Genomic DNA, 23526 nt, shown 5'->3' with positions numbered 1-23526 from the left:
GTCATCCCGACACAGGGCTCAAACCCATGAACCATGAGATCATGACCTAAGCCAAAGTCAGATGCTTAACCAACTGAGCCACCCAGGCACCCCAGGAATTTTTCTCTTTTAAAGGACACTTTAAATTCATGAAAGCAAGAAAACAACCCACAGAATTGGAATAAACAGTTATATATCTGATTAGAGGTTTGTGTCTATACTATATATAAAGAATTTTAGAACTCAAATAAAAAGATAACCCAATTGAAAATGGGACCAGGATGTAAATAGTTCTCCAAAGAATATACCAGTAGCTCATAAGCTCATGAAAAGATGTTCAACATCATTAGCCATTAGAGAAATGCCAGTTAAGCACACAATGAGATATCACTTCACACCCATAGTATGGCTGTATAAAAAGACAAAAAAGAAGTGCTGAGGAGAATGTAGAGAAATTGGAACCCTGCTGGTAAGAATGTAGAATGGGATAGCTTCTTTGGAAAACAGTCTGGTACTTAGTATAAGTTACTCTAAAACCTAACAATTCCACTCTTAGGTAAATGTACTGTGAATTATACCTCAATAAAAAGTTATTTTTTTTTTTAAATCCATCTCTGAAGGAGAGAGAGACATAGCGTGGGTGGGGAAGGGGCAGAGAGGGAGGGAAACAGAATCCAAAACAGGCTCCAGGCTCCCGAGCTGCCAGCACAAGCCCAACACGGGTCTCGAACCCACGATCCATGAGATGATGACCCAAGCCGAAGCCGGACACCCAACCGACCGAGCCACCCAGGTGCCCCAAAAGTTACTTTTAAAAATTCAAATAACTGTATAATTGGATTTAATGAAATGTTTAGAGGTGCAGTAGGCATGACTTTGAGTAGATAATGAAAGAAAATGCAAAATGCTTATTGATTTATGATGTGGTTTCATCTTAGCTTAGGCAAACCATGCAGTATTTAATACATAGTAGCAGAATATTTACTATTGAAGCTTGAAAAGATGTGAGTTCTTTGGGTGCAATCTTTCATTTATGCATGTGAGAGGGTTTTCTTTTTTTTTAATATTTTTACATTGTAGTACTTGTTTTGCTTGTTGGTGGTGTTTGCTTATTTAATACATTCCATCAAGGACAGAAATTACATGATGGGTTTTTTTTTTGGTTTTTTATTGTTTTTTTTCCCCCCTAGGAAGTGTGTCTTGGGTTTTTCCCTTATTATTTTCATTCTCTTTTTTTTTTTTTTCCTCTTCTTTTTTTGGTGGTGGGGGTGGTTATGTTTAAATGAAGTTGCTTTTACAACACCAAAGACTTAATCATCCATTTCCTATGTAAAAGGTAGCTACTTTTTTGCCCAGGGTCACAGCAGGAAAGTGGTCAAGCCAGGATTTGAGCCCAAGTCTGACTCCAGGATAGCCCATGCATATACCCACCCTGCTCCATAACCTCGGGCTGCTCTGTCTTATCACCCTTCCCCTCAACAAAATTAGAATAAGAGAGAAGAAAGGGATTTAAAAGTTGGGACTTAACAAGGAACAGAAATGAAGAGCAGAGGAGAGTCAGTTCCTATGATAGAGAAGGGTAGATGTTTAGTCATTGACAGTTCTGTAATGTGCCCATAGATCTAAGAGTGTAAGTACAGACGTAGCATTTATTGTGCTTCTGTGTATACTGTTAAAACAATGTGATCATATAAAAACACCAATTACAATATTAAGCTTTTTGGTATTTGATATTTATTTTGAGTAAACCACTTTGGTTATAATTCTGTTGACCTCAGGCTATTTTAAAGTGCTGATGTTTCTTCAGAATTTAGTGCATGCCAGTTTCTTTAGTTTGTTAATGACTTAAGGAAGTTCTTGAAGATTTAAGTGGGAAACAGTAGTATAATCACTATTTAGGCTGCATTTGCTGTTTCCTGCTTACATTAACTAGAACTGAGGCAGATGTGGCACACTGAACAGGTTCTATCTGCACCATCCAGACTAGAGTGCCCTAGTTTGATCCCCATTAGTGTTAAGCCTATCAGCAAACTGCATCTAAGGAACTGTGTATAAGAGTATTTTGGGTTTTGTTTTGTTTTGTTTTTTCTTCTTAAGAGGTGCCTGGGTGGTTCAGTTGGTTAAGTGTCATACTCTTGGTTTTGGGTAAGGTCGTGATCTCACAGTTCATGAGATCAAGCCCCATGTCAGACTCTGCTGACAACATGGATCTTGCTTTGGGATTCTGTCTCTCTCTCCCTCTCTCCCTCTCCCTCTCTCCCTCTCTCCCCCTCTTCTGCTCATGCTCTTTCTCAAAATATTTTTTAAAAAAGAGATGAAATATGCTCCCTTTGGGAGTGATCCTTCATATGTGATATTTATAAGTGAGATTAATGGCCATGAGTATATGGCATCAGATTTGGGACATGGTTATTACCTTGTGTATCTATTTTATGAACATAACTCTTTATAGGAAGTTCTAACTAAAACTTTTTCATTGTGTAACGGTTCTTTTGAAAGCCTGTTTTGGTATAGCTTGTTCATGTCTGTCTTATGGTTTAAAAAAATTTTTTTTTTGAATGCTTATTTTTGAGAGAGACAACGAGCAGGGGAGGGGCAGAGAGAGAGGGAGACATACAATCTGAAGCAAGCTTCAGGCTCTGAGTTGTCAGCACAGAGCCCGACATGGGGCTCGAACCCAAGAACTGTGAGACAATGACCTGAGCCGAAGTCAAATGCCTAATTGACTGGGCCACCCAGGCGCCCCATGTCTGTTTTATGTTTATTTGCTTTGTAAGTTTTTATAAATTTCATATATGTTATTTTTCCTGGAAATTGAAAATCAGATTTTGAAAATGGTATAAATATTTTGTGATGACTTAAAAACATGTCTAAATAATTAAACTCTTACCAGAAAGTTTTAAACTTCTTCAGTTTAATACCTACTGAGTCAGTCAACATACTATTATGGCCTCATTCCTCCTCTTTTGGTAATTTTATAGAGTGTGGAACACAGCCTACACTTGTTACATTTTATGTATTTGTCAACCCTGGTCTGTTGAATGGAGGATTTTATCTGTTAGTTCCTATAAACATTTAGATCTGAAAGAATCCTTTCTCCTATATTTCATTAAATTAGCCTTTGGGCTCTGCATGTGTTTCATTTCCCTGTTTGGTAAATTGAGCACTTCTTTGATACTGGTCTTCCTTTTCTTTTTCTGCAACAGGATCGCTGTATGTGGTAGGGAAGTGATGCTATCTGCTATCTGAAGGTCCTCCTGCTGTCCTTTCTTCCTTCTGTTTTCTCGCTCCCTATTTTGGCCTCCTGGTAATTGGGGCAAGGGAGGATGGGTGGATGCTAGTCTAAATTAAGATGACATTGCTTTATTTCCCCTTTACTTGAAGGAAGTGGGGCGGTTTCTTGCCCACATTTAAGAAATAAAAGTTGTCTAGTTTTTGGCATAATCTGTTTTGGGGTCCTGGAGTCTTTAGAAAATCAGAAAAATACTGTAGAGCAATTTTCCAGGAGGAGGAAAATGGATATATTAAGAAATATATTATAAAAATCTCTCAACTCTTGCCTAAGCATGGTGGGAGTCCATAAATTATAGGTCAGGGACCTCTGCTCTAGCCCCTTTGCTGATAACAGAGTCACGCAAAGAAACAAGTAGTTTAAGACTGGGAAGTAAAGCTGATATTAATTCAACTCCGGAGAATTAAATGTTTCTCACTATTGCTGTATCTGGGAATTTATTATCCTTTGATGAATTTTTAAACATTTAAATATAAATGTGTGACTTTCACAACACCTCCTAATACATGATCGTGATGGTGACCACTTCTGATGTTAGTACTTTGAATATGGATGTTTGAGAAAAATAATTGATGTAAGATGTTCCTAAAATAAATCACTGGCTTAGGATAGATCTGTTTTAGTGTTTCTAGATTGTGAAGGAAAAAAGACTAAGCCCTTGATGTTGAAACTTGGGTATGCCAACTCTTGCTTTGTGCTTAGCAGTAGAATTGTGAAGTCCCATTGGTTGGGGCACTTGTTTCTGGTCTTGTCCTATCATTGCTTTTGCATGAGCCTTCCACCTGACTAGTGTTTCCTAAACATTATTCATTGAATACCATCTTCACGATTTGCCTTCTGTGCCCATTTCCTGGCTTTTAAGTCCATTCACTTTATAAAACTTAAATTTATGCAAATAATTACTGTGAAATATGAGGTTGAAGTGCTAATTCCTTTCTGTTTGTCACTTAAAGGAATATGTGCATAGAGGGGTTTTATTCCACCTGAAATCATCTTTTATCTTCCTAGAGGATATTAAGTCCATTTTGGGAAACATTCCCCATGTGCTTGAATTTTAAAAACTCTGACCTTGAACCAGAGTATGATCTGTGAAAGCTATCTGTACTTGAAAGTATCAGTGGAGATGAGGGGTCATGGGATTGTTGGGTCCTGCCTGCCGAAATACCCTCTGCTTGGGTGAACTTGTATTGTTCTGAATATGGAGATATTTGGCTGTGTGCATGGCAAAGCTTGGAATCCTAGGCTTACAACAGTTCTTTTCTTTAACGTGTCCTCCCTCCCATTACCCCCACACATATGCACTGTATGTGTGTGTATCCAAATTTCCTAAGTTTTATTTTCTTTTGCAGGTTTGATCTTGCTCTTCTACCTAGTCTTTTATGGGTTCCTGGCTGCACTCTTCTCCTTCACAATGTGGGCTATGCTTCAGACGCTGAACGATGAGGTTCCAAAATACCGTGACCAGATTCCTAGTCCAGGTAATTCTATTGCAGCTATTGTGGCTTTTAACAAATTTGGTTATACTTTATCTTCACTGTACATTTTTTTATATAGGTAAAAAGTTAAACCTGAGGGTTAGGTAAACAAAGTTTTGATTTTTTTGTTTAATATTTACATACTGATAAACCTTTAATATTTACATACTGATTGGAAGACCTATTCTATTTACATTGTGATATAAAGACCTGGGCTGATAAGTCTTGAGTCGTTTCCCAGGAATAAGCAGAAATGAATATTGAGAATTATAGTGAAGCCAAATTTGACCAGTATAGTCAGTGGATGGCTTTTGTGGATATTGTATAGTGTTTTCACTTTGCCTTGAGTAATTTACTTACAAAGTATATAATTTAGCTCTAGTTTGGGTTAGAGCATCGGTCTTATAAAGCTTCACAGTTTTAATTGCTTAATATGGAAGTGGTAAGAATCATTAAATAATGATACATCAGTAGAGAATAAAATGAGTATATTCTTACTGTGTTTAATTCTTCTCTGTTGTCTTAATGAAAAAATATTCTCCAGGATATTCTACTACAGAAGAGAAAATCTCAACTGAAACACTTGTTTATTATTTTTTTATTTAAAACGTTTTTTTTAATGTTTGTTTATTTTTGAGAGAGAGAAAAAAGAACGAGTGGGGGAGGAGTAGAAAGAGAGGGAGACACAAAATTCGAAGCAGGCTCCAGGCTCTGAGCTGTCAGCAAAGAGCCCAACCTGGGGCTTGGGCCCATGAACTGTGAGATCATGACCTGAGAGCCCAAGTCGGATGCTTAACTGACTGAGCCACCCAGACAGCCCCTGAAACACTCGTTTAAATCATATTTTCTACCTCCTGATTTTATTTTTTTTTAAGTAAAATAATTTGAATGCCAGCTTTGCTTTCTTTGTCGGGCATGGCCCTTCAAGGTACTGGCAGTTTTTACAGAAAACAGTGTGCAGAACTCCAGTATATATAATTCCCAAAAATGTGAACAACCTTTAGAGCTAATAGAGAAGGGCAGGCTCCTCATGAAGGACTGGGATTTGGACGGCAGGCAGGGTGGGCAGGCAGGCCAGCGAGGGGACGTGTGTAGTAGGACGTTTCTCTCTGGAGCAGAGGTTGTCATCCGGCTGTGATTTGCTCCCCAAGGGCCTTGTGGTCATGTCTGGAGACAGTTTTGATTGTTACACCTGGAGAGATGGTGCTAGTGAGCAGAGGTCAGGGATGTTGCCTAACGTGGTTCCTACAGTGCAGAGGACAGCCCCTGCAACAGAGACGTATCCAGCCCAAAATGTCAGTAGTGGCAAGGTTGGCGAACCCTGATCTAGATCCTTGCCTCACTGCGTGGATTTATGAGCCATATCAGTAGCCAGACTGTACCAGTTTCCCCAGCCATCTTTTCATGGAACATTTTGTTCTAATGACTTTTCCTTTGTTTGCTGTTAACATTTGTGTAAACATCAGGAATCACTCTTTTTTCTTTTTTAGTTTATGTGACCAAGTATCAGAGACTAACTCCATACTCATTTTCCCCTCATCACTCCTTGTAGCTGTTTTCTATCTACATAGACTAATTCTGAGATAATTATTTTTCTTGCTAAGTTATGTAACTTTACTACCAATGAACATGATCTGATCTATTTCAGAAATAAGCTATTTATAATTGCCTCAATAATGTAAGCAATAAGATGTGTCCATATGTTTAAGTTTCAAACTGAGTTCCTTAAAATTATTTACAAATGTATTATAGTAAAGACTTATTACTTTAAATATATATGCACACATACATATGTATGTATAATGCTGGATGAATATACATTAGTTAAAATTGTTTCTTTACAAAGGGATTAAGGTTTATATTTTTTTCTTCCTACTTGTACTTTCTGCATTATATGCAGTATTTAATATACCAGGGCTTTGGGGTTTCTTTTTGTTTGTTTGTTTTTGGCATTGACTATATTTTATTTTTAAGTGACATCATTAACACTGCCCATCACACCCAAAAAAGATGCACATTGTATGTACACACTCTTATCCTCCAGTGGTTTAAATTGGAAGGCGATAGTTTTTGCATTCTATAATGATCTTTATTTTGAGTAAGACAAGACTTTATTTGGAGGAATTAAGCATATTGTGTAAAACATACACCTAAATATGCCTGCTTTGGTTTTTTAACTTAAGAGTTTCAAATACATTGTTAAATAGCAAGTTATACTAGGGCTCTAGGAGCATTGTTAGGCAAGGTCTAAGAAGTGACAGGTATCAGAAATTCAGTTTTAGAGGCACTTAGCTGGCTCAGTTGGTAGAGTATGTGACTCTTCATCTTGGGGTTGTAAGTTCAAGCCCCACATTGGGCATAGAGATTACTTAAAAAAAATTAAGTCTTGGGGCACCTGGGTGGCTCAGTCAGCTGAGCGTCCGACTTCAGCTCAGGTCATTATCTCACAGTTCATGAGGTCAAACCTCACATCAGGCTCTGTGTTGACAGCTCACAGCCTGGAGCCTGCTTTGGATTCTGTGTCTCCCTCTCTCTCTGCCTCTCCCTGGCTTTGCTCTGTCTCTCTCTCTCTCTCTCTCTCCTTCAAAAATAAACAGACATTTAAATTTAAAAAAAATTGCTGGAGAGAGCGTTTAAAAAATTAAATCTTAAAAATTCAGTTTTAGGGGTGCCTGGGTGGCTCAGTCGGTTAAGCCTCTGGCTTCGGCTCAGGTCAGATCTCACCTTCGTGGGTTCTAGCTCCGCGTCAGGCTCTGTGCTGACAGCTAGCTCAGAGCCTGGAGCCTGCTTCCGGTTCTATGTCTCCTTCTCTCTCTGCCCCTGCCCTTCTTCATGCTCTCTCTCTGTATCAAAAATAAATAAAACATTAAAATTTTTAAAAATTCAGTTTTAGACTTTCAGGTGTTAATACAAAGTTTTTGCAAATTGAATCATTAGAAAATTCCTTAGGGGAGCCTGGGTGGCTCAGCCAGTTAAGTGTCTGACTCTTGATTTTGGCTCAGATTACGATCCCATGGATCAAGTGCCCCAGCACTGGGCTCTGTGCTGACAGCACAGGGCCAGCTTGGGATTCTCTCTCTCCCTATCAAAATAAACTTTAAAAATTAAAAATTCCTTTAGAAATCAGTCATGCAGGGGTGCCTGGTGGAGCATCCAGGCTCTTGATTTCAGCTTAGGTCATGATCCCAGAATCCCAGGATTCTTTCTCTCCCTCTGCCCCTCTTCCCTGCTCATGTGTGCACGTATGTGTTTTCTCTCTCTTTCTCTCTCTCAAAACTATTAGTCATGTAAAGGAATGTAATTTTTTGTATAAAACACAGTTCATGTTTTTCTTTAGGGACACCTGGGCGGCTCAGAAGGTTAAGTGTCCCACTCTTGATTTTGCCTCAGGTCATGATCTCACAGTTTGAGAGTCTGAGCTCCACATCAGGCTCTGCACTGACAGTGTGGAGCCTGCCTGGGATTCTCTTTCTCCCCCTCTCTCTGCCCCTTTCTCACTTGTACTCTTCTCTCTTTCAAAATAAACTTTAAAATATGTGTGTGTATATATATATAAAATACTTAAAAAATGAAAGTAAAATTTCTTCAGTTATGTTGGGGTTTTCTTAAAGTTAGGTGTTAATAGTTATATGCAAGCTGTCTTGATTCTCTTAATTTTTTAATTGCAAGATATTACATCTTGCTGTAAAATCTTAAAAAATAAAAGCAAACCATTTCAGACATATACATATGGTCATTTAATGTATTGGCCTCTAAGATATATTATTCCTTCATTAAATACTTTTATAAGAAGTCATAAAATTATTGTAGATTTTATAGAGATTTTGCGGTGGATAGAAAATCAGGCATAGGGGATTATCTAAATCCAAGTGATCTCTGGTTTGCTGCTGTAAGTGAATGGGGAGTTAAAAAAAATTTTTAAATTTTTTAAATGTTTTATTTATTTTTGATACAAAGAGAGACAGAGCATGAGAGGGGGAGAGAGAAGGAGACACAGAACTGGAAGCAGGCTCCAGGCTCTGAGCTAGCTGTCAGCACAGAGCCCGACACGGGGCTCCAACCCACGAACATGAGATCTGACCTGAGCCAAAGTCTGAGGCTTAACCAACTGAGCCACCCAGGCGCCCCAGTGAATGGGGAGTTTAATTGGGAGGTGTTTTGTGTTGAATATAGAGTAAGATTCGCTCTGCCATTTAGGAACACTGTTTCATCTTATTTGGGTAGCACCGCATCTAGTTTAACTCAAGATCCCTGCAAACCAACACAGGCAAGGGTTTAAAAGAAACTGAATCTGATCTAAAATGTAATCCTATTTAAAAACAACAAAAATAAAATGTACCACACTGTATGTTAACCATACTGGAATGAAAATGAACAACAACAAAAAAATATCTGTGAGCAGCAGTCTTAATGGAAATTCAAACAACTTTTGTTACTTGTATATTTTCAGATTCAGTGCAAGGCATAGCATCTCTAATAACTTTGATATGGGAAATATTTAGAGGCTAGTGAAAATTTTAGGATTGTTTTTGAGCGTGGGTGCAAGGCTGAATTGATCTAACGCTTTTTAAACAAAGAAAGCTTAAATTAAAGTTGGAAGTCTGTTAAGTTTCATAAACTCATCCAATATGTTCTGTGTACATGGGTGTTGACTTCTGATATGAAATTTTGGCTATATTCCAAATTGCATATGTGAAAATCACATTTGAATTACAGAGAAGTGTTTATTATTGAAGGAAGAATATTTAACCATAGAGTTAAAATTGTATAGGCCTCTTCCACTGAAAAAGTTTTATGTATGTTTCCATACAGTTGTAATTTTAATGACATAAGTGCTGAGACTTTGATTTGCTAAAACTTTTCTCTTACTAGCAAATCGACAAAACCTAAAAATATTTGACAGGAAAATGAATGTAGGAAGTCTAAGTAAAATTTGTATCTTTTAAAATCAGAAACAGAGCAATTATAATTTAACTGTAGATGATCAGATTTAGGGGAGATTTTTAATTGGTAATGTCTGAAATGATTTTGAAGATTTCCAGTTCTTTCATTTTAGATGTCTGTACCTTCATAATCAGAACTGAGAAGTTCTTGATAATTTCAGCATACAGGTGAACACAATTTTCCATATAATTTACTGAGATCTGCCTCTTAGGTATAAAAATAAACAAAAAGGGAATTTGCTGCAGTTAATCTCCCACCTTTTTCTTTTATCTCTGTATAGGACTTATGGTTTTTCCAAAACCAGCAACTGCATTGGAATATTCATTCAGTGCCTCTGATCCAGAGTCCTATCAAAGGTACACTGAAGACCTTAGGAACTTTCTAAAACGTAAGTATATTTTCTGAGATGAAGTAAAAGATTTTAGTTATTAGAGGAACTTGTACCAAATAATGATTACTTTTAGAAACCTTTCTTAGTCTATTTTACCTTTTTTTCCCCTCCTGTTGAACACAGTCAACTGAGAGGACTTCCAAGTACGTTTTATAATTAGTTATGAGAATATTCTGACTTATGGAAAGACATAGGGGTCTAAGCCCAGTGGGCAGTTGAATTGACTTTTCTATAATAGACTTGACATTTTTGAGGCAGCCCTGAAAAGGAAAACAGACAAACACACAGGGAACACAAGCACACTGACAGATCCAGTAAACAAGCAAACCAAATGGGAAAGGAAAAAAAGGGAGTAGAAAGAAGAGGACAGGAAAGGGGAAAGAAAAAAAAAACCGGGGGTTGAAAGACAGCCAGAGATAAAGGACAGTCTGAGAGCCTATACCTGTGGAGGATAAAGATAAGAATGAGATAAGCAAAAAATATCTGGATGGTAAGGGTTGATCTAATCACAGCAATGTTAAATGTTGGTCTTTCCCAGACTCCAGGTAGAAAAGGGAGAGAAGGATGAAATGGGAAAATAGAAAGGAGAAAACAAGGGAAAAAATTATAGAAGCTTAAAAATTGAAAATAATTAGGATAGAAAAAATTGGGGAAAAAATTAAAAAATAGCACGAAGAGAAGAATCCAGCTCTCCAGTGCAGATGGGTGTGGTTTGATGTAAGAATGTTGGGTCTCTGGGCCTGGTCTCTGAGGCCCCGCCTTAGTAGATGCAGGGGGAAGAATGGTGGCGCCTCAAGTCCCTCCCAGACGGCGCATTGCCAGCCACTCTCTCAAGTCCAACCTCCCCGTGCCATGGGCAGGTCAAATTGTTTCGGTCATCCAAGGTCTGCTATGCCCTCAAATCCTAGTCCACCCACTTTCCAAGTTTCCACCACCGTTAAAATAACCTCTGGAAGCCAGGCGGCTTTCTGGTCGGGACTGTGCAGGGGGATTGGAGAGCTAGCACTTCCTGGCTCCACCTGAGGTCTGCAGACTGCCTGGCCCACCGGATCGCGAGCCCGCTGAGAGGGTCAGATTCCTCTCCCTGGGCACAGCGGCTGCGAATGGGAAGTCTGTCTCTCTGTCGCGCCACGGGCTAAGGTCTCCTTTCAGTCTCTCCTCTTCCTCTCGGCTCCGTACCTCCCTGGAGGCTGGCTCACATGCAGCTCTCAAAATTCTGTGCCAACCTGCATGGCCGTCCTGTGTGTTTGCGGCCCTGCGTGATGGCTGTGCAGCCTCTGGACCCGCACTCTGTGTGGCCTGGGGCTGTGTCTCTGAACACTCTCTTTCCCAGCTGCGCTTTGAGCTGGCGCTCCCTCCCTCAGAGTCTCTGTTCCCAGTTTTCACTCACTCACTCAGGCATCTGTGGGGCTGATATCAATAAGGGGTCAGTGCGTGAACCTCCGCTCCTGGAGATCAGAAAGTTGTGGCTTTTAATTCCTCTCAGTTTGATGTTTGCAGGCATGCGGAGGTGACAGTGTTCCCTACTTCTCCACCATTTTGCCTACCTCTCCATCATTTTTTTAATGTTTGTTTTTGAGACAGAGAGAGAGAGAGAGAGAGACAGCATGAGCAGGACAGGAGTAAAGAGAGGGAGACACAGAAGTGACCTGACATTTATATCTGCATTAAAAAAAGCATTTGACTATTAAACTGAATTATATAAAATAATGGCTCTAAGTATTTGGATCTTGAGAATCCAATGTAGTATTTGTGGAGGGGACAAGGAATGATGTTTATTAAAAAAAAAAACAAAAAAAAAAAACGAGTGGCTCAGTTGGTTGAGCATCCAAATTATTTTGGATCCGGTCATGATCCCAGAGTTGTGGATTGAGGCCCGCGGCAGGCTCCACACTGAGTATGAAGCCTACTAAGGTTCTCTCCTTTCTTCTGCCTCTCTCCCCCACTCATGTTCTCTCTCTCTCTCATTAAAAACAAATAAAAACAAAAAACCCACCCAAATACATATCTGCTGTGGGTTTTGGAGTTGCCAGTCTGTAATGCTTTCTAATAGTGGTCCTAGCCCAGTTTTCTTCCTGTTTTATTTAGCCTACCTCTGTGGTGTTACCATTCACATCAGTAATCACCACATGCCCTGGCCTGTTGGTTTGTGATTACCTCACCTCTTCCTCAGGCACACAGATCTGTATGCATTCCTTAGAACACATAGGACCCCATTGCCAAAATCACTGAGGCTTTCCTGACAGCCGTCTAGTTTGGCTGTTTAACTTTCCCTCACGATTTTGCCTCACTGGGACTTCCACTTCACCGACCCTTTTATTTTGTCCCAGCCTCTTCTCCCTAACTTGCCTTTTTACCAAGCTTAAGTCCATGGTTTTTCATTTCACTTTTAGTTTTGCCAGTACTCTAAAATCCTTTGCTTGTCAGTCTATTTGTCATAGAATGCACATGGATGAAGCCACATAGTTCTCCTAGATGAAACCATGTAATTCCTGAATGAAGCCCTTCCTTTGAGGCTGCCCCCTGAGCAGGCTGCTGAAGACTTTCCTTGGACTGTTTAGCACTGTGATACTTGACCACCTCCCTCAAATAGACCTGCTCTCTTTCCTGGAAATCCTACTGAATTTCTCTGGATAATTCTGAGAGGATTATTTCCAACCTCTACTCAGACCTCTAACCTGTTACTTTTTCCTCTTTATAGAACTCACTTCATATAACCTGCTTTCCTGTCTCCTGGAAGGACTCAGGCGGGAACTCCTGCAGTTTCCCCATTACCAGTAAAGCCGATCTACAGTTAATAGCTGTTTTGTCTGTGATATTTCTACTGCTCTGAGGCCCTTCCTTACATAGGCCACCTGTACCAGTCCTGCTTTGGATCTCCTCCTTTCCCGGGGTCTTGGAAGTATTATTTGCTCTCCTTCTCCTGTATATTTAGCCTCTACTTATTGGATCCTTTTTGTCAGCATGCAGAATTCTTCAACATTCTTTTAAATCAAAAACCTCAATCCTACATCATCCACTTGACTGTCTTTCTAAATCTCTTTCCCTTGATAGTTTTTTTTTAAGGATGTTTTTGTAAGAGTATAACCCATGGTTTAAAAATCAAAAAGTAAAGAAAGGTCTATAATGAAAATTTCCTGCCCTACTCCTTTCTAGCTGCAGTCCTATTAATTTCTTAAATATTTTTTGAAGGCCGTCTTTGTGCCAAGCACTCTTCTAAGTTTCATCAGTGAACACAGGAAGAAGTGTGTGTTCATGGAGCTTGTAGTCCAGTGGTGCACAGGAAGGTGATGCGTGCTGGGGACGAATGTGAGGCAGCGATGTGTTGCAGTTTTGAACAGTCCCGGAAGGCCTCATGCAAAGGGGCCCTTAAGGAAGGATCTAAAGGTGAGGGAATTGACCTGAAGCTTATTTACAATGTCCAGCGCATTCAGGGTTTATCAAGAAAGCTAGACAGGCTGGATGAGATAAGCCAGGGAGAGTTTGAGGAGGTCAGGGAAGTAAAGGACAGGTTGTGTGGGTCCTTAGAGGCCATTGCTAAGTTCTTTGGATTTTACAGTGACTCAAGTTGGAGGTTTTTAAGCAGGGAATAATCTCAGTCAAACTTTTAAAGGACCACTCAAGCTGCTTTTCTTGAGACTGTTGGGTCAAGGGGTAGAGGGAGGCTAGGTGAGGAGGCCGTTACACTAACCAGATGAGTAGAGTGGTGGCTTGGCAAGAGAGGAAGCAATGGAGGCTGGGAGTAGTTTGATTCTGGATACATGTTCAACGGGAAAGAACTTCATGCTTTTGAAATTTCTGTTAATGGTTTTTTCCTGTATCTCTAAATATTATACTTTCCTTTTGGATCGTGATTTATCACTTTTATATATTGTCTTTACTTCCTGCCATGACAGATGAGCATTTACCTCATAGGCCTCAGACCTGCACCCCCCCACACACACATAACCCACTTTAGTAATTATTATTTTTAGTTTCGCTCTTGGTTGCCTTTTTATGCTTAATCTTGTCTTATTCTGTCATCTATAGACAGTCTTCTGACTCCCTTATTTGCACACTGTTATTTGAAGTATCCTCTTGAGTCCTTCCCCCCGCCCCACCCCAAACTCTTTAGAGCCTTTCCCTTCCTGCCATAGTCTGTACTAGTAACCATTTAGAACTTTACTATCCAGCTGTCATTTGGGGATTTTTTTTTCAGTCACTTTAGTTGGATCCACCTTCTTTTGGCTCCTACCTTCTTTTTCTTTACTCCCTAGTTTTCGTGGAGAATATTTATTCTCAAGTAACTTCATAAGAAAAGATACATGAAATGTAAATTTTGCGTGCTTTCATTTCTGAAAATGACCTAATTCTGCATTTATAGGTGGTAGTTTAGCTGCATGTAGAATTTTAGTTACTTTGTATTGCCCTTTTCGCCTCTGCAAGGCTGGGTTTTAATTTTGTTCTTATGTATTTCCTTGGGGTTCTGAAATTTAGTTTCAGTCTTTAAAATATCACTTTACTGGGGGGCACCTGGGGTGGCTCAGTCAGTTAAATATCTGATTGTAACCATTTTTACTCCTTTATCACTTGAATTTATCTAAGATGTTACTTCTAAGTTAAAACATTAACTCACAGGTACCCTTGATGCTCGGCTTTGTTGTCCTCCCCACCCAGGAGAACACTGTGCAGAGCGCCGTAGCACTCTGGGTCTGTAGGTCCTTCAGTTAAAATTGTTATACTTAATGTGCTTTCCCTGTTATATTGTATTCCTATGTTCTCACCTCTGTATCTTTTGTTACTGGAGTATAGTGGGCCCATAGTGGTATATTAGTTTCAGGTGTACAACAGTAATGGGACAAGTTTGTGTGTTGTCACCACTATCTTTTGGGGCCATGAGCATAGGAAGCATTCAGATAATGCTCTAGTTGTGGCTGGCGCCACCTAATGGTAACAGAAGACCATGGTCTGTAATGCAGTAAACAACTGAGCTGTCAACATTCTTTACCTAGAATAATTTGGTAATTAGAATGCTCTTTTTTCCAGAGGATGATGGGTTCCTGGTTGTATTTAAGATCTATTTCTAGCTGATCTATACACGCATGTTTTCTTTTTAGCGTATGATGTAGAGGAACAGAAGAATCTCACAGCCTGTTCTGATGGACAACTTTTTGTACAGACGGGTCCAAGTTATAAGGCATGTCAGTTTCCTGTTGCCTTACTTGAAGCCTGCAGTGGTGTGGATGATCCAGAGTTTGGCTACTCCAAAGGAAATCCTTGTATTCTTGTGAAAATGAACAGAGTATGTACCTACTTTGCTTCTGCTGCTTTTTTCCTACGATGCTCTATTAAGAAATTTGAAACTTTTTTCTCATTTAGGGGTAACTTGCATAAAAGGTTAGCAGTGATATTGACCTTTGGAAAGTTAATACAGCAAAAACCAAGATGGATTCATTAACTTAATCATGAATTAGGGAAATAAAACCACCTCAGCTTTTCTCTTTTTAGTTATGTGCATTTTGGCATAGATTAATGCTTCAAGGTGGAGGTATTCTGGTTGTCACACACAAAACAGTTTTATTAATATTTATGTGCCGTGCTCATCTGAGTCCTGTTGAAATTTAAAATTCCTTTGAGAATATATTAGGTTTTAGTTTGAATATTTAGTAGCAAAGCATAGTTTTATAGTATATGCACATATAATTAAAAAGTAGAGCTACAAGCAAAATAATGAACTTGGAGGGGTGTTCAAGTTGTAACCAGAGTAGTAGCATCTTGCTTTGTCCAGAAGCCATTCCTGAATTATATAGCTATTAGCAAAGTAAGAAACTCGTGAGCTTCTCTAAGGATGACTGGGGGTCAAAGTGCAAAGTAAGATGCTCTTACTAACCCCCGTGCCTGCTGCTCCATAAACACTGTGCTGCAGAGCTGTGTTCTGACAGTTATCCGATTGAGACCTGCAAGGTCTCCCTTGAAGAATAAGGTTATTCCTAATCATTTACTCCAAGAGGAGGCAGTTTCTTAAAAACAGGTGTAGATCTCTCAGGATCATGAGTTTACAAATCACTACAGTTCCTCTTGATAAGCAGATTGCTACCATGTGTTGGCAGTATCTTGGCCCTGCTAAGTAAGAAGGACATTCCCTGTACAAAGAGCCAGCTAGCCCCTGAGGCACCCAGACTGACACCTGGCACTCCAGTCTCTCCTCCTTTCCCCACACGGACAATGACAAGTTCCTGAGTATCCCATCACACTCCAGAGATGATTCTGAAACATCACCTGACACATAGTGGGATGTTTCAGCAAGACTTCATTAAATTAAGGTTAACCAAATAAGCCAAGAGTAATAGGAAACTTGATAGTCTAGCTTATAAGATGAAGTAAGTGTATTTACCTTAACAGGAATGCCTTTTATAATCCCAGCCGTCCAGGAGGTAATACCTTCATAATGTCTGGATTCCTGGAAAATCTCCCAATATAAGCCAAGAGAAGTTCCATTTCCTTTTCCTCCAGCATGTTCTTTTTGAATGAGTGTCTGAGATTATACTTGGCTGATGGGACATGGCTTAACAGGGCATGACAAAATGACAACATCGAGCTCAAGTCCGGGTCATTCATGAGCTGTGCACACTGAGAGTAGCAGAGGATTTAATCCAGTAGAGTGTGTTCCAAAGTCCTCACGTAGGCAAGGATAGTTACTGCTGGTGATATTATTTCGGTTCTATAGTACTTACCTCTTGGGAGGAATACTTACATTTTACAGGCATTTGCATGTAAAGTGAAAATAAATTCAAAACATAAAAGGTCCTCCCACAAAATAGATGGATATATCTATTGCCATTGAGAATTAGTTATAGCAGCTACTTACATGAAAGTAGCTTTATTACATAGAACTGAATGGTACTGTGTCTTAAAATGGGATTCTCCCCCATGTATGCATTTTTGTAGAATAGATGTGAAATATGGTTAAGGGATTACCTGGAGGCTTTATGGGAAAACATGTTAAAGGTTTGACCAATACATTTTTGTGAAAAACAGTTTTATTCTTCTGCAATTCTTACTATTTGCTTCTCATTTGAAAGGTAGCAAAGTGCAGTACTATGTTTTAGTCAGTTCTTCAGTAACTATTTTATTTTCTACATTTCCCTAGTACGGTAATAAGAGCAGATTGGTAACATTATTATATTAAAAAGTCAATTCTAATCCTCTAAAATAAAATTAAAAGGCAGATATAATAGAATTTTAATACATAGAGTTGATATGCATCTCAACCTTTCCAGCTCTGGGTCTCCAGCAACAACACAGGAGGCTCTTTCCACACATTTGTGATGTTTCAATTAATCAATTTTTCTTTTCCTTAGATAATTGGGCTAAAGCCTCAAGGAAACCCAAGGATAGAATGTATTTCAAAGGTTAGTATTCAAAAAACTTTAGTATATCTTAATATTTTAAAAGTCTGTGGGTCTTACTGTTTTTCTTGTCACTTTTTGAAAAGTCCTAAGGCCAATCTTAGAGAAATAAAATTCCACCAAACTTGGGGTGTAGAGCCCTTCTCTACTTGCTAATGATAATTCCCAAAGACATGTTTTCCATGTGTTGATTTCACAAACATTGCCTTTGCACATATCATTTTACCGATTCTGAGATTCACTTTAACACTGAAACGGGGGTTGGCCTTATAGTTGATAGGGTCTCAATATTGTATCATAAGATTTTTTTGGTAATAGCACATAAATTGGTGTACATCAGCGGCATCTGAGATTTCATGAAACATTTTCCCTAAGGTGGAGGCAGTATTTGTCGCTCCAGTCCCTACTTTATTTTTTTCCAGAGTGCTGCGAAGTTTTCATCTCATAACTTCTTTTGTTTTCTCTCCATGCTGCAAGTGCAACTAAGACAAATATATAAAATGATGGGTAAGAGTTCTGAGGAGAAAATGTTAAATTCTACATTTAATTTTACTATTGTGCAGAATACTAGCATTCCAACTCTTAAATCTCTGTCAAGGGTATTTTACTTGAAATATTACATTGAAATCGCTTCTCAAGTTGTTTGTGAAGAAAATTATATTCCTTTTTGCTGGAAATGCGGATTTCTTATTTGGGCAGAAATCTCTTGCTCAGTGGTTCTCAAATTCATTCGTGTATCAGAATCATTTGGAGGGCTTGTTGGGTCCTATTCCCAAAGTTTCTGACTCAGTAGTTCTGGGGTGAGGCCCAAACTTTGCATTTCTAACTCAAATTTCCAGGGGATGGTGATGCCTATGGTTTGGGGCTCCTGCTTTGAGAATAGCTCCTTTAGAGTAGAATAAAAAAGGAAGTTTGTGGTTTCTCCTCTGGGTTGAAGTATAGGTGTGTGAGGCACTGGGACTTCCCTTTACCTCTGTAGACCACAGCTCAGCCAGCTTGCTGCTTAGAGTCAGGTGCTGCATTCTAAGCTGAGCTTTTCTTGATAAATCCTTATGAAAATCTAGTAAGCGTATGCTAGTATCTCTTAAGAGGAAAAGGAAACATGGCTAGGAGACACATTTAGAAAAAGGAACTATTAGGGCCTTGCTTGCAAGCCTTCCCACTAGAAAGTTTCTGAGGCTCAGGTGCTAGGCTCCAGGCACATGCTGGTGACTACGTAGGAAGGAGCGGAGCAGGAGCGTGTATGTGGATGCGGGAGCTTTTGCATTTCAATGAGAGGACCACCTGGATCAGCTTGGAGCAGGGCCTCTAGGGAGCGCACATTACTATAAAAGGCAGGCCGAAGGCTTTTCCTAAGATTTCAATTTAGGAAATTAAACCTTTGGGCGGTATAAACAACTTCACAGAGCTGTTCTGAGGGTTCCTATTGTGTATCCTTTACTTCTAGGATAGTTGCTGGGAAATAGCAATGAAAAATCCTGGTCTAATGACTCAGATTTCAGTTTGCTCTCCCTTTTGCTTTGAAGGGTTAGGTGTAAACTAGATGGGGGGTTTGTTAATTTATTTGTGGGATATTTTTGTTTTTACAAAGTTTGTAAAAGCTCGTCACAAAGGAGTAAGATGGCGTGCATACATTTTAGAGGCGTGGTTCTTGGAGCAGATGGCCGCATTTGCTGCAGCTCATCATAGTTGTTTCCCATTAAATTTGTTTCCCATTAAATTTGTCTTATATTCTTTAGTTGACATTTTTATGTAATACATGTCTTATATAAAAGCAATTAAAAGAGTACAAGATTACAAGAGTCCAGAAAATACTGAAATATTGAGGACAGTACGCTCTTAGGTGTTTAAAAGATGGAATATTCCTATCATTTTTTAACATCTTAATTTTCTATAAAAATGAATCCTATTCATTTAGTATAGAAAAATTCAGAAGAAGAGGTGACTTTTCTAAATCCTACCCCTTTCCAATTTGTGTTCAAGTCTTTTAAGGGTGGGAACTATATAAAAGAAAAGATGTTGATCTTAAAACTTTGTTTTCAGTGGAACTCTGACTGTTAGTAGACTCTCGGACTAGCTGCGCTTAGTTTCCAATATGATGTCGTCATTCATATACTTATAAAACTGACATGGAGGCTTCACCCTAAAGTATCTCATTATTCAGATATGCATTTCAGTATTTTATAATTTCCAAATGTTTGGTTTTACAGAAGCTATCAAGTGCAAGTTTAAGTAAAAGCCTGCCAATGTTATGTTTTTGGCACAAACCAAGAGAACCATTAAGAGTCACACGTGGGTGCCCTTGACTCAGTTCCCCTCTTTGTAATCGATTTTGCCCACATAGCAGTATTGGGCCTAACTGAGGTTAGTGGAAGCTAAGTGTGTCTGGCTAGAAACTGTAATCCAAAGAAAACCTCTTTTACATGTTGGGGAACATCTCTGTTTATAGAGTACAAATGTGGGGTGTTGTTTGAACAGGGTTTGTACCATTTCTCTTAGCCTTGTCATCTCCTGTTCTTTTACATATCTTTGACCTGGATAATCAGAACTTGCCCATTTTGTGGGGCAGCATCACTCTGCTTTGTGTTGTCTTGGTTTGTCAGATGTGCTACTCAGGATAGGTAGAGAAGCAGAGTAGGACTTCTCCTTAGAGGAGAAAGTTTTACTGTAATGTTTCCTGTGTGCTTTCCAAAATAGAAATTAGTGCGTTTAATAAATCTAGAATTAAAGCATTTACTAATATTTTAATTAGTGCTTAGTAAATTTCCAAAGATTTTAGTCATTGTCATCTATTCATTGTGTGTTAAAGTCATTAAAATTAGTCCAATTTGGAATGTGAAGAAGAGATGACAATAGATCTATCATGAATGAGTTGGATTATGGAGGATTCATTTGTGTATTTTTCATATTGATTAGTTTAAATGCATGGGATATAATTCCAATACATTTCAGCACTTTGATTTGCATGCGCTCATAAATTCTAAGGTATTTAAATTTGTTGAGAAGACTTTTGCTTGGAGTACCTTAAATTTTTCCTAATAGCTTTTGTCACTTACATCATAGTTTCCCCTTGTGGTTACCGTTATTAAACACAGGAAACCCTTGGACCTGCCGCCTCCCAGGCCAGCGACAGTCTGGACGCACAGTGTTTTAAGTCATTTCAAGAATACATTGGTCCCATACAGACTGGTGCATTCCTGCTGTCAGTGGCTGGAGAACTGGCATTTGGTAGTTAGAAGGCAGATAAGATCTTCAGACAGTGTGCGAGTGGATGCTGGGCTAGAAATTAGAAGGGACTCTCATGGGGTAGATCTTGGGGTAAGAAGAGTCAGGATAGTTTTGTAATTAATGCAGTTGGGATAGCATTGTAACATCATACTGTTCATAATTGATACTGCCTTAATATACATTTTGATTTTTTGTGACCTAAAAAGGGGTTTCTTTTGTTTTCTACTTTAGACTCAAAACACAGCAGCTATTTCAACTTACCCTCCCAATGGAGCTATAGATTTAAAATATTTTCCATATTATGGGAAAAAACTACACGTAAGTACTTAGAAGTTTGTGTTTGTGACTCTTGGGAAATGGGCACATCTGTATTAAAATGTTGCTTGTTTGCAAATTCATGCTCATAAGTCTTACATTTTGAATTTATCTTAAATCTTAAAGAGAAAATATCTTGAAATTTTAAGAATTTGCTTAGGGAGTGTACACAAGTGGAAAAAAAAAACACAATGGATAGAATAGTACAAAGGTTTTCTGTAGACCTTTTATCCAGATTTCCCGAAAATTTTTTTCCCTAAACCATTTGGGACTAAGTTACTGAAACATGTGACTCTTGCCCTAAATGCTTAAGTTTTATTTTCCTTAAAAAAAAAAGTCATATTAAAAAAAAAAGTCTTATATAACCATAACAGAGTTAGCAAAGGAAATGAGCATTGATAGAGTACTGCCCTCAGTCTATAGACCTTGTCCATATTTTGCTAGTTGTTGTAGTAGTGTCCTTTATTGTAAGTGTTTTCCTGGTGGATGTCACACTGTCACATCTTTAGTCACCTGGAACAGTTCCTCAGTCTGTTACATGCCCTTGTACTCTTCAAAAATGTACGTAGGCCTTTTGGGGCCTATTTTGTTGATATTCCTCCACTTGAGTTTGTCTGATGTTTTTCATGATTACATGCAGAATGTACATTTTTTGCAAGACTTCCTCAGAAGAAATGTTCAGAATTCGCGTATCAGGAGGGATGTGGTATTGATTAGTCACATCAGAGGTGATGGCGACTGTGGACACTAACTTGGTTAAGGTGGTATCAGTCAGGGTTTTCTGCTGTCCAGTTAGTTTTTTTTCCTTTTGTAATCAGCAAGTATTAGAGTCTACACAGTTCTGTTTCTCTCCTGCTTTAAGCTGTATCAGTTGTTGCCTGGGTTGTTCGAGATGTTTTCTGATTCCATCTTTTCCTTTCTCCATTTACTAACAGCTTTGCCTTCTCTACCATCTCTTTGCATCCATATATTCTCATGGACTCATTATCTGTTGTATTTATTTTGATACTAAAATTGTCCCAGATTTGGCCATTGAGAGGCCTTCAGGCTGGTTCCTGTCCTTTAGGCATGTGTCCAGGATTCTTTCTGGCACCATAAGACATTCCAGATTCATCTGGTACTTTCTCTGCCCCAGTTCTGAAACGAGCCCCCTAGTTCCTTTTAGTGAAGAAATGTTAGCTAGAAACCACAGTGACGGTCATGTAGTTAGGAATATATTTGCATCAAATTATACAGCAACCATAGTAAGGACAGTAGTCCTTTGGGTAAAAAGGGGAAACTCAAACCAAGATTATAGATTGTCTAAAAAATGATTATGATTGACACTACCTAATTACAACCTGTGGGATATATTTAAAGCAGTGCTTACAGGAATACGCATAGCCCTTATGAACACTTTTATCCATAAAAATTAAAGTGAAAATAAATGGATATCCAGTTTAAAAGAAATTTTTATATGCCAACTCCTGAGAAAAGGCAAAAAATGTACATGAAGTTGCTACAGAATTTGAATTAATGTTTTCCTTTTATTCGCCAGGTCAGTTATCGGCAGCCATTAGTTGCTGTCCAGGTCTCCTTTAATGCTAGCAGCAGTACCGTAAAAGAAGTAACAGTCGAATGCAAGATTGATGGCTCACCCAACCTGAAAAACAAGGATGATCGTGACAAGTTTTTAGGACGAGTTGTGTTCAAAATCACAGCACGTGCATAGTAGAGTTAGGAGATCTCCGCAGAGTAAATGTTGTGTTGTCTGTCTTCATTTTGTATCAGCTGGACCTGCCATTCTAGAATTACGAGACCACCTTGGAGAAAGGTGGGTGGTGCGTGACACGGGGGGAACATCAGACATGCTTTCAGATCATAGTGTTCAGTGTCCTCTGAAGTAACTGCCTGTTGCCTCTGCTGCCTTTTGAACCAGTGTACAGTCGCCAGATAGGGACCACGAACAGCGACTCTGACCCTGTAGTAGGGGGGTTTGTCTTATTTTTATGTGGTTTAATTGCCAAGTGTCTAAAGCTTAATGTGCTGTGCTATGTAAATATTTTCTAGATTTAACACTGGTTAACTGTCCTATTGTGATGCCAGCCAAGTTTTACGGATAAGTGGTACCTGAACAACATCAAGTGACTAGAACAGCTGCAGGAAATGTGGGGTGAGGAGCTCTGTATGTGAGGAGGAAAAAAGAAAATAAAAGTGATTTGAAAGGTTGACTTGGATGTTTTGTACAATTATTTTTTACATGCTGAATTAGTCTGTGGATCTTTTTGATTAAGAGCACAAACTTTCTGTTGTAAAATATATATATACTGATGGGTTTATTTTTAGTGCTGGAACTAAACCTCTTATCAATATTTTAGACCATAGATGAAACAGCATTTTTGAGTTAGCCACTATGAACATGCACCTAATTTTTTATGGAGTTAAATTCATATGATTTAAATTGTACAATAGTTTGTGAAATATCTTGTTACTGCTTTTATTTAGCAGACTGTGGACTCTAATAAAAAATAAATT

General features: G+C 38.8%; 1 protein-coding gene across 1 annotated transcript in view; it reads left to right on the top strand.

Annotated features, from left to right (window-relative positions):
* Positions 1-23222, top strand: part of ATP1B3 (ATPase Na+/K+ transporting subunit beta 3) — a 42390-nt gene extending 19168 nt beyond the window's left edge. The window contains exons 2-7 of the mRNA XM_029940144.1: positions 4621-4749; positions 9971-10078; positions 15178-15362; positions 17422-17472; positions 20929-21015; positions 22550-23222. Coding sequence (XP_029796004.1) covers positions 4621-4749; positions 9971-10078; positions 15178-15362; positions 17422-17472; positions 20929-21015; positions 22550-22723 — 734 coding nt within the window. The 3' untranslated portion in view covers positions 22724-23222. The remainder of the gene's footprint in view (positions 1-4620; positions 4750-9970; positions 10079-15177; positions 15363-17421; positions 17473-20928; positions 21016-22549) is intronic.
* The last annotated feature ends 304 nt before the right edge of the window (positions 23223-23526 follow it).

This window comes from Suricata suricatta, chromosome 5 (genome assembly GCF_006229205.1).
Source record: "Suricata suricatta isolate VVHF042 chromosome 5, meerkat_22Aug2017_6uvM2_HiC, whole genome shotgun sequence".
Classification (NCBI taxonomy): domain Eukaryota; kingdom Metazoa; phylum Chordata; class Mammalia; order Carnivora; family Herpestidae; genus Suricata; species Suricata suricatta.
This window is presented reverse-complemented; position numbering and strand designations above follow the sequence as displayed.